This window comes from Coregonus clupeaformis, chromosome 6 (assembly GCF_020615455.1).
Source record: "Coregonus clupeaformis isolate EN_2021a chromosome 6, ASM2061545v1, whole genome shotgun sequence".
Lineage (NCBI taxonomy): Eukaryota > Metazoa > Chordata > Actinopteri > Salmoniformes > Salmonidae > Coregonus > Coregonus clupeaformis.
In genome coordinates, this window is record NC_059197.1 from 10873264 (window position 1) to 10885431 (window position 12168).

The window sequence follows — 12168 nt, forward strand, 5'->3', positions numbered from 1 at the left end:
GCTCACCATGAATACTTATGTAAATGTGATATTTCAGTTTTTAATAAATTTGCAAACATTTTTAAATATCTGTTTTTGCTTTGTCATTATGGGGTATTGTGTGTAAATTGATGAGGGAAAAAAACTATTTAATCAATTTTAGAATAAGGCTGTAATGTAACAAAATGTGGAAAAAGTCAAGGGGTCTGAATACTTTCCGAATGCACTATATGAGTAACTGGCCTGCTACACTAGACGTATAACTTTTGCAGAGTGTGAGACACCTCTATCCATTTCAATAAAAATCTGGGCGTAAGTACGCTGGCTCCACGAGAGCCTCATGCTGCTCTGTGAAGAATTACACTCTAGTTTTATTTTAAAGATTTTGAGGTGCAGCTCAGACCCGAGAACAATGTTCTTGCATTGGCCAAAAGTGACATGTTCCCTCCATCCCCATCCTGCCATCCCTTTTAATAGCTTTTATTTGGGGCGGCAGATTGCCTAGTGGTTAAGAGCGTTGGACCAGTAACGTCCCGAAAGGTCGTTGGTTCGAATCCCTGAGATGGTTAGGTGAAAAATCTGCCGGTGTGCCCTTGAGCAAGGCACTTAACCCTAATTATTCCTGTAATTTGCTCTTAAGCGTCTGCTAAATGACTAAAATGTAAATGTAATTCTTGTGTAGTCTCTATTGAATTCATATGTTGTTACATAGTACTTTTATAACTGCACAGTAATAGAGTGAGTGGAAAAAGGAACACATGTAGCAGGGTTTCCCAAACTTGGTCCTGGGGCCTCCCAGGGGTGTATGCTTTGTTTTTTGCCCTAGCACTACACAGCTGATTCAAATAATCAACTCATCATCAAGCTTTGATTATTTGAATCAGCTATGTAGTGCTAGGGCAAAATCTAAAATGTGCACCCCTGGGAGGCCCCAGGAATGAGTTTGGGAAACCGTGATGTAAGGTAATTGAGTGATTTTTAAAAATCGAGCTGCAGATAGATCAGTCAGATTCGCTGTATAAACATCCTTCTTTTCTTCCTTGAATTAATTACAGATCTTGAATTGGTTGAATTGGAAAGTAACAGCATTCACCTAACCAATCACTTATAGATCTGTGATTATTGTAAGTATATGAGGAAGGAAGGATGCATTGTTTAGTGATAAAAAAAAAAGGTGACAGTTCAGTTTGTTAGCTGGTTATTTAGCAACGTCCAGAATATCCTGGCTAGAGTCTTTGTAGAATATAGCAATGCTAGTGGAAACGGATTGTATCAGTTAGTAATGCGTTCAAAAGTCGGAAATAAGCTTAAAGCCCCCATGCAGTCGTCATAATTTTATTTAAAAAATATCACTGTATGTCTAATAAATCACTGTTTATTTAATGAAAATAACCTCTGGCCCTTGAAATGCTCAGTCTGATCGTGTTGGCGTTACGAAACAAATGTGAAGATATTAACATACACAGCCCTGATTGGCTGATAGGATGGTCTAGAGCCCACCCCCTTACCCAAATTAACAGTAATTAGTCTATTATAATCAGATCACATTGTGACATCATGATGTGGGCCAAAAGTTCCATCCCACCTGAACAGGCTGAAATTCTAGGATTTCTTTTCAAACAGCTCTTACACAAAAAGGGGTATTATCATAATTTGTACAATTTCAGAGTGTTATTTCGATCTCATAGTGTGGAAATATCATTTAAAAAACAGGAAAATCAAGTTTAACTGCACCGCCCTTTTGACTTTAAAAAAGTGAACTATCCCTTTAAGTATTTGATAGTGCTGAGCAATTAGTGCTTTTTGAGGTAGGATCAGTTTCGGTTCACGGTTTTCTATTTTGGTTTAAATGTTTTTTTTTTTTTTACATTAACTACACTATGCATTATGTGGGTTGAATGCTGTAACAACACAGAATACAACAATTAATAAAAGTCCCATGATGGTAGTGACTGCCCATTACTGCTTATCACTTAATAACCATCATTTATTCACATTACTTTCATAAAATATTTCAGTTGTTGTGTATATTACATTTGTTTTATTTGATGACTTTATTATTTCATTCCAAGTCATCATCTCATCTCTATAGAGCTGCTGCCTATGCTGTCTGACTAAATCACAATTTTAGTAGTTCTTCAAAGTAAATAAAGCATGCTTTTATTACTGCTGAATACCAACTATCAATCACTTAGATCATGTATTTTAAGTTAGAGATACCTCGTGAAGCAACTGCTCTCTATCCCTCTCCATCATGCGTTCTTCCATCTCTTCTCTCAGTCACTTCTCTCCCTCTCTGTGTCTGCCCCACACCAGACAAATAGGCGCGCAATGGATTACAGTCATTGTAGTTAATTACCTTTTCTGTGCTAAACTATGTAGAATATTGGCCTGTTGGAAACTACAACTCCCTACTACATCTCACAGTTCAGAATTTGTTCTGATTTCTCTCTAGAGAAACTGCACATTGAGCTCACACAAAAAAACGGAACGAAATGGAATTCTAATAATTGAACCGACGTCGGTCAATTTGTTGTAAGAAAATTCAAAAATAACCGCCATTTCGGTTAACTGTTCAGCACTAGTATTTGAACAGGGCCAGAGTGACTCTATCTGCATCCCAAATGGTACTCTATTCCCTACAGTGGGGGAAAAAGTATTTAGTCAGCCACCAATTGTGCAAGTTCTCCCACTTAAAAAGATGAGAGAGGCCTGTAATTTTCATCATAGGTACACGTCAACTATGACAGACAAATTGAGAAAAAACAATCCAGAAAATCACATTGTAGGATTTTTAATGAATTTATTTGCAAATTATGGTGGAAAATAAGTATTTGGTCACCTACAAACAAGCAAGATTTCTGGCTCTCACAGACCTGTAACTTCTTCTTTAAGAGGCTCCTCTGTCCTCCACTGCGTTACCTGTATTAATGGCACCTGTTTGAACTTGTTATCAGTATAAAAGACACCTGTCCACAACCTCAAACAGTCACACTCCAAACTCCACTATGGCCAAGACCAAAGAGCTGTCAAAGGACACCAGAAACAAAATTGTAGACCTGCACCAGGCTGGGAAGACTGAATCTGCAATAGGTAAGCAGCTTGGTTTGAAGAAATCAACTGTGGGAGCAATTATTAGGAAATGGAAGACATACAAGACCACTGATAATCTCCCTCGATCTGGGGCTCCACGCAAGATCTCACCCCGTGGGGGTCAAAATGATCACAAGAACGGTGAGCAAAAATCCCAGAACCACACGGGGGACCTAGTGAATGACCTGCAGAGAGCTGGGACCAAAGTAACAAAGCCTACCATCAGTAACACACTACGCCGCCAGGGACTCAAATCCTGCAGTGCCAGACGTGTCCCCCTGCTTAAGCCAGTACATGTCCAGGCCCGTCTGAAGTTTGCTAGAGTGCATTTGGATGATCCAGAAGAGGATTGGGAGAATGTCATATGGTCAGATGAAACCAAAATAGAACTATTTGGTAAAAACTCAACTGTCGTGTTTGAAGGACAAAGAATGCTGAGTTGCATCCAAAGAACACCATACCTACTGTGAAGCATGGGGGTGGAAACATCATGCTTTGGGGCTGTTTTTCTGCAAAGGGACTAGGACGACTGATCCGTGTAAAGGAAAGAATGAATGGGGCCATATATCGTGAGATTTTGAGTGAAAACCTCCTTCCATCAGCAAGGGCATTGAAGATGAAACGTGGCTGGGTCTTTCAGCATGACAATGATCCCAAACACACCGCCCGGGCAACGAAGGAGTGGCTTCGTGAAGAAGCATTTCAAGGTCCTGGAGTGGCCTAGCCAGTCTCCAGATCTCAACCCCATAGAAAATCTTTGGAGGGAGTTGAAAGTCCGTGTTGCCCAGCGACAGCCCCAAAACATCACTGCTCTAGAGGAGATCTGCATGGAGGAATGGGCCAAAATACCAGCAACAGTGTGTGAAAACCTTGTGAAGACTTACAGAAAACGTTTGACCTGTGTCATTGCCAACAAAGGGTATATAACAAAGTATTGAGAAACTTTTGTTATTGACCAAATACTTATTTTCCACCATAATTTGCAAATAAATTCATAAAAAATCCTACAATGTGATTTTCTGGAGAAAAAAAATCTCTGTCATAGTTGACGTGTACATATGATGAAAATTACAGGCCTCTCTCATCTTTTTAAGTGGGAGAACTTGCACAATTGGTGGCTGACTAAATACTTTTTTTCCCCCACTGTATATAGTGGGGAATAGGGTATCATCCCAAATGGCACCCTATTCCCTATGAATACACTACATAGGGAATAGGGTGCCATTTGGAACATGCCCTCGCCGTCTGGTTCAGTCACCACTCACGTGTTTGTGCAGGAAGCCGCGGATGCGGGGCAGGTCAGGGTAGAAGCTGTTCCGCACCACTATCTGCAGCCAGCGGATCTGCACCTCGGCGTTCATCTCATCCAGCTGGGCCGAGTAGCAGCCTGACAACTGACCCATCACCTCTGACACACACACAGAACATCCTATCACTCTCTGGGGTAGCTTGATTTACACAACATTTTCCTTGGTACAACGGAACCAATGGAATAGTCCCAAAAATGCTGAAATACACGGCGCTCATGTATTTGAAGCCAGGGTCCGTATTCATAAAGCGTCTCAAGAGTAGGAGTGCTGATCAAGGATCAGGTCCCCCCTGTCCATGTACAGTTTTAAGTCGGAAGTTTACATACACTTAGGTTGGAGTCATTAAAACTCGTTTTATAACCACTCCACAAATGTCTTGTTAACGAACTATAGTTTTGTCAAGTCGGTTAGGACATCTACTTTGTGCATGACACAAGTAATTTTTCCAACAATTGTTTACAGACAGATTATTTCACTGTATCACAATTCCAGTGGATCAGAAGTTTACATACAATAAGTTGACTGTGTCTTTAAACAGCTTGGAGAATTCCAGAAAATGATGTCATGGCTTTAGAAACTTCTGATAGGCTAATTGACATCATTTGAGTCATTTGACCTTGTGAAGATGCTGGAGGAAACAGGTACAAAAGTATCTATATCCACAGTAAAACAAGTCTTATATCGACATAACCTGAAAGGCCGCTCAGCAAGGAAGAAGCCACTGCTCCAAAACCGCCATAAAAAAGCCAGACTACGGTTTGCAACTGCACATGGGGACAAAGATCGTACTTTTTGGAGAAATGTCCTCTGGTCTGATGAAACAAAAATAGAACTGTTTGGCCATAATGACCATCGTTATGTTTGGAGGAAAAAGGGGGTCGCTTGCAAGCCGAAGAACACCATCCCAACCGTGAAGCACGGGGGTGGCAGCATCATGCTGTGGGGGGTGCTTTGCTGCAGGAGGGACTGGTGCACTTCACAAAATAGATGGCATCATGAGGAAGGAAAATTATGTGGATATATTGAAGCAACATCTCAAGACATCAGTCAGGAAGTTAAAGCTTGGTCGCAAATGGGTCTTCCAAATGGACAATGACCCCAAGCATACTTCCAAAGTTGTGGCAAAATGGCTTAAGGACAACAAAGTCAAGGTATTGGAGTGGCCATCACAAAGCCCTGACCTCAAGCCTATAGAACATTTGTGGGCAGATCTGAAAGAGCGCGTGCAAGCAAGGAGGCCTACAAACCTGACTCAGTTACACCAGCTCGGTCAGGAGGAATGGGCCAAAATTCACCCAACGTATTGTGGGAAGCTTGTGGAAGGCTACCCGAAACGTTTTACCCAAGTTAAACAGTTTAAAGGAAATGCTACCAAATACTAATAGAGTGTATGTAAACTTCTGACCCACTGGGAATGTGATGAAAGAAATAAAAGATGAAATAAATAATTATCTCTATTATTCTGTCATTTCACATTCTTAAAATAAAGTGGCGATCCTAACTGACCTAAGACAGGGAATTTTTACTAGGATTAAATGTCAGGAATTCCGACTTCAATTGTACATCTTACTTATTATTATAGAAAAGGAAAAACTGATCCTAAATCAGCACTCCTACAGTAAGAAGCTTGATACATAGTCTGGTACCTACCGTGTGACAGGGGTGAGCGGTCCAGCAGTCGGTCCAGGAAGAGAACGGTCTGGAAGGTGCTCCAAGAGGAGAGGTTAAAGTTTGAGATAGCTGCAGGGTCCGGGGGTTCGCTGGCCCACAGGTCACATAGATTCTGGACGGGACCGGTCAGAACTCCACCGGCCGAGAGGTCCGGTTCGCACAGGGGGGGGCCACAACCGTTCAGCCACCGCTCAAACTCCAACCCTGAGAGAGAGAGAGAGAGAGAGAGTGAGAGAGAGAGAGAGAGAGAAACAAGTATATACCTCTTCAGTTCTGTGGGTTCACACAAAAACAGACAATTCGACAATGCTATCCAGCACTTGAACAAGTTGGGTGGGCGTATTTGTCCTTTTCCCATGAACTGGTGATGTGAGTGACGGACTCACCCTCTCTCTGGGCCACACAGTTCTCCTTCAGCTCAGGAAAGAAGCACAGGAATAAATTGAGCAGGTCCTGGGCCACAACACTGCTGAACTTAAACTGCTCTATGTAGGCCTGAGAGATAGAAACATGACACAGTTTCAAGTGATGTGGTGTGCCTGTGTGTGTGTGTGTGTGTGTGTGTGTGTGTGTGTGTTCATGCGCTCTCTTACCCTTAGGAAGCTATCGAAGCGCTTGACGTCGCCACAGAGTTGAGAGAGGTATGAGACGAAGCAAAAGCCTTTCTCATAAGTGAACAAATTCATCAGACTACTGGGATTAATACCTAAGGGAAGAAAAAAAACATGAAAGGAGAGAGAATGAAAGACAAGAAAACAGAGTAACAGTAGTCATTTAAAGAAATATATATACACTGCTCAAAAAAATTAAGGGAACACTAAAATAACACATCCTAGATCTGAATGAATGAAATAATCTTATTAAATACTTAGTTGAATGTGCTGACAACAAAATCACACAAAAATGATCAGTGGAAATCAAATTTATCAACCCATGGAGGTCTGGATTTGGAGTCACCCTCAAAATTAAAGTGGAAACCCACACTACAGGCTGATCCAACTTTGATGTAATGTCCTCAAAATGAGGCTCAGTAGTGTGTGTGGCCTCCACGTGCCTGTATGACCTCCCCTACAACGCCTGGGCATGCTCCTGATGAGGTGGCGGATGGTCTCCTGAGGGATCTCCTCCCAGACCTGGACTAAAGCATCCGCCAACTCCTGGACAGTCTGTGGTGCAACGTGGCGTTGGTGGATGGAGCGAGACATGATGTCCCAGATGTGCTCAATTGGATTCAGGTCTGGGGAACGGGCGGGCCAGTCCATAGCATCAATGCCTTCCTCTTGCAGGAACTGCTGACACACTCCAGCCACATGAGGTCTAGCATTGTCTTGCATTAGGAGGAACCCAGGGCCAACCGCACCAGCATATGGTCTCACAAGGGGTCTGAGGATCTCATCTCGGTACCTAATGGCAGTCAGGCTACCTCTGGCGAGCACATGGAGGGTTGTGCGGCCCCCCAAAGAAATGCCACCCCACACCATGACTGACCCACCGCCAAACTGGTCATGCTGGAGGATGTTGCAGGCAGCAGAACGTTCTCCACGGCGTCTCCAGACCAGTGTGAACCTGCTCTCATCTGTGAAGAGCACAGGGCGCCAGTGGCGAATTTGCCAATCTTGGTGTTCTCTGGCAAATGCCAAATGTCCTGCACGGTGTTGGGCTGTAAGCACAACCCCCACCTGTGGACGTCGGGCCCTCATACCACCCTCATGGAGTCTGTTTCTGACCGTTTGAGCAGACACATGCACATTTGTGGCCTGCTGGAGGTCATTTTGCAGGGCTCTGGCAGTCCTTCTCCTGCTCCTCCTTGCACAAAGGCAGAGGTAGCAGTCCTGCTGCTGGGTTGTTGCCCTCCTACGGCCTCCTCCACGTCTCCTGATGTACTGGCCTGTCTCCTGGTAGCGCCTCCATGCTCTGGACACTACGCTGACAGATACAGCAAACCTTCTTGCCACAGCTCTTATTGATGTGCCATCCTGGATGAGCTGCACTACCTGAGCCACTTGTGTGTGTTGTAGACTCCGTCTCATGCTACCACTAGAGTGAAAGCACCGCCAGCATTCAAAAGTGACCAAAACATCAGCCAGGAAGCATAGGAACTGAGAAGTGGTCTGTGGTCACCACCTGCAAAACCAGTCCTTTATTGGGTGTGTCTTGCTAATTGCCTATAATTTCCACCTGTTGTCTATTCCATTTGCACAACAGCATGTGAAATGTATTGTCAATCAGTGTTGCTTCCTAAGTGGACAGTTTGATTTCACAGAAGTGTGATCGACTTGGAGTTACATTGTGTTGTTTAAGTGTTCCCTTTATTTTTTTGAGCAGTGTATATATTTGTGAAGCAAAATTACACAGACTGTTTGTGTGTGTGTGTGTGTGCACGCTTGTTTGAGTGTGTGTTTATCCATCTTTCATCTGTACCTGGCTCAAATTTGACCTGCAGCTTGCTGACGGGGTTGTTGTCTCCTAGGAGACACATCTGTCTGTGCAGGGCGTCTAGACGGAACACAGTCTCCAGACAGGTGAAGGCCTCACCTGGGGAAACAAAGGGACGAGGGATTAGCTGTTGGCATTTGTGTGTGTGTGTGTGTGTGTGTGTGTGTGTGTGTGTGTGCATATACACACCGTAGGCCTTGGTAGTGATGCGTCTCTGTGCGTAGGTGGCCAGTCCCTCACTCAGCCACATCTCTTCCCAGGTGGCGTTGGTGACCGCGTTGCCGAACCAGCCGTGGGCGATCTCGTGGATGACGTCGATCAGCAGGAACTCCCGGCTCTCCAGGATGGAGGAGATTATGAAGGTGAGGCAGGGGTTCTCCATGGCCACGATGGGGAACGACGGAGGCAGGAACACTATGTCGTACCTGTTTGTGACCAGGTTGGCGGAATGATACAAGGGTTGTCATGTGGTCAATTCAGGGCTCCGTCCCAAATTACATCCTATTGATCTCAAAAGAAGTGCACTATATAGGGAATAGGGTGAAAGTAGTGCACTATATAGGGAATTTGGCCCCATTTGGGAAGCAGCCCAGGAAGTGCATTGAAATTCAATTAATGAATTGTACAGAACTTTTTCAATGTATGACTTCACATGAAATGTACCTCTTCAATTGACTGAGTGGTACAGTTTTCTGGTTTGTTCTCTTTCATAGCATGTTTTTGTACTGTTTCAGTTCCATCTTCCCTCTCCCTAGCATGACTTCAAAGCCCTGTAAATCAAATCAAATTTTATTTGCCACATGCGCCGAATACAACAGGTGTAGACCTTACAGTGAAATGCTTTCAAGCCCTTAATCAACAACGCAGTTTTAAGAAAAATAAGTGTTAAGTAAAAAGAATGTCTGTCAAAAATAAAAATAATGAAAGAGCAGCAGTAAAATAAAATAACAGTAGGGAGGCTATATACAGGGGGTACCGGTACAGAGTAAATGTGTGGGGGCACAGGTTAGTCGAGGTAATTGAGGTAATATGTACATGTGGGTAGAGTTAAAGTGACTATGCATAGATAATAAACAGAGAGTAGCAGCAGAGTAAAAAGGGGGTGGGGTGGGGGGGACAATGCAAATAGTCCGGGTAGCCATGATTAGCTGTTCAGGAGTCTTATGGCTTGGGGGTAGAAGCTGTTAAGAAGTAAACTGTAGATATGCAGCATTAGTTTCTGGACCTGCGAACACTGTACCATTTAAATCTGAAGACTGTCTAGCCATGTGAATTTGGTAATAAATGTATTCTGCACTCTATATTAGTAATTGGTATGGCTAGCTAACCAAACAAACTCCACCAAATACTACAGAGGCCGTGGACAAAAACAGACACCCCAACTCACCCAGGCCTAAGAGACAGAGTATCTGAAGTGAGTGTGTGTGTGCGTATCAGAGGATGTGAGCGGAGTTGGAAAGGCCAGGAAAGGCTGGTCATGGCTCACATCAACACCATTATCCCAGAAACCCTAGACCCACTCCAATTTGCATACCGCTCCAACAGATCCACAGATGATGCAATCTCTATTGCACTCCACACTGCCCTTTCCCACCTGGACAAGAGGAACACCTACGTGAGAATGCTATTCATTGACTACAGCTCAGCATTCAACACCATAGTGCCCTCAAAGCTCATCACTAAGCTAAGGATCCTAGGACTAAACACCTCCCTCTGCAACTGGATCCTGGACTTCCTGACGGGCCGCCCCCAGGTGGTAAGGGTAGGTAACAACACATCTGCCACACTGATCCTCAACACGGGGGCCCCTCAGGGGTGCGTGCTTAGTCCCCTCCTGTACTCCCTGTTCACCCATGACTGCATGGCCAGGCACGACTCCAACACCATCATTAAGTTTGCCGACGACACAACAGTGGTAGGCCTGATCACCGACAACGATGAGACAGCCTATAGGGAGGAGGTCAGAGACCTGGCCGTGTGGTGCCAGGATAACAACCTCTCCCTCAACGTGACCAAGACAAAGGAGATGATTGTGGACTACAGGGAAAAAAAAGAGGACTGAGCACGCCCCCATTCTCATCGACGGGGCTGTAGTGGAACAGGTTGAGAGCTTCAAGTTCCTTGGTGTCCACATCACCAACGAACTATCATGGTCCAAACACACCAAGACAGTCGTGAAGAGGGCACGACAAAGACTTCTCAACAGCTTCTACCCCCAAGCCATAAGACTCCTGAACAGCTAATCATGGCTACCCGGACTATTTGCACTGCCCCCCCACCCCATCTTTTTACGCTGCTGCTACTCTGTTAATTATTTATGCATAGTCACTTTAACTCTACCCACATGTACATATTACTTCAACTACCTCAACTAGCCGGTGGCCCCGCACATTGACTCTGCACCGGTACCCCCCTGCCACTCCAATTTCTCTCCATTCATTAAAATCACAATTTAACCAACACCCACCTATTTTTGTGACTACCTGGACTTACCATTTGGTTTTGAAGTATTGAAAACAAACCATATGGATTTGAATGAAAAGTATTTGAATAAACATGAAAAGGTGAGGGGCCTCCCGAGTGGCACAGCGGTCTAAGTCACTGCAGATCCGGGTTCACAAAATTGAATTTCACAAAATTGGGAAGAAAAAAAAGAAAAGCGCACAGAATTTCAAATAGGAAAAAATAACATGTCATATTAAACAGCATATAAACACTCTAAATAGGTCAGGAGCCTAAGAAGGAACAAAAATGAATTATTTAGGCCTACAAAGGAATACATTGTGAAGCATTTGCGAGTGCAACACAATAGGCTGGTAGGAACATAAAGCGCTCAGTATTTAAACAACATTTTGTTGTATTAAACCATTATAGTCTATAAATGGTGCATATAGGCTGTGACTTACTTAGAATTAAATACAAATTAAACTAAAAATGACTTATTAGTGCCTTTGAATTCATTTTTTGAATTCATTTTTAGAAACACAAGTTTGGCCAGTCTGTGACTTCAGGCTCATGCAATGGTGTATTGTATAGATCAGGGTTTCCCAACTGGTGGCCCGCAGGCCAAATCAATATTATGAATATTTTTTTCATTTAGAAATAATAAAACATCTAGGACCAAAAGTCCCAAACGCAATGTCCCAAGAAGGAAGTTACCCTACCTATAGTGCATTCGGAAAGTATTCAGACCCCTTGACTTTTTCCATATTTTGTTAGGTTACAGCCTTATTCTAAAATTGATTAAATAAAAAATATTACTCACCAATCTACACACAATACCCCATAATGACAAATTAAAACAGGTTTATTAAAAATAAAGAAAACAGAAACACCTTATTTACATAAGTATTCAGACCCTTTGCTATAAGACTCAAAATTGAGCTCAGGTGCATCCTGTTTCCATTGATCATCCTTGAGATGTTTCTACAACTTGATTGGAGTCCACCTTACTCGGACACAATCTTGTGGATGTCGGGTGAGATGGATTTGATTTTAATGCGCAGGCAGTCTGACTTATGTGAAAGCCGATTCCTGTCGTGAATCTATGTTGCGTTCATTGAGGAAAAGGAGGACTCGCAGGTGTAAGTCGATCCAAACATTGTTAGCACATAAAATGGTAGTTTCTTTACTGTGCTGTATTCCTCTGAGCATGCCACCAAAAACGCACACAAGGATT

General features: G+C 43.4%; 1 protein-coding gene across 1 annotated transcript in view; it reads right to left on the reverse strand.

Annotated features, from left to right (window-relative positions):
• The window catches only part of LOC121567304 (aminopeptidase RNPEPL1-like), a 73810-nt gene that overhangs the window by 6713 nt on the left and 54929 nt on the right, over positions 1-12168 (reverse strand). The window contains exons 5-10 of the mRNA XM_041877242.2: positions 8679-8914; positions 8475-8588; positions 6647-6759; positions 6440-6548; positions 6033-6257; positions 4338-4480 (exon numbers count right to left, since the gene is read on the reverse strand). Of these exons, the coding sequence (XP_041733176.2) occupies positions 4338-4480; positions 6033-6257; positions 6440-6548; positions 6647-6759; positions 8475-8588; positions 8679-8914 (940 nt within the window). The remainder of the gene's footprint in view (positions 1-4337; positions 4481-6032; positions 6258-6439; positions 6549-6646; positions 6760-8474; positions 8589-8678; positions 8915-12168) is intronic.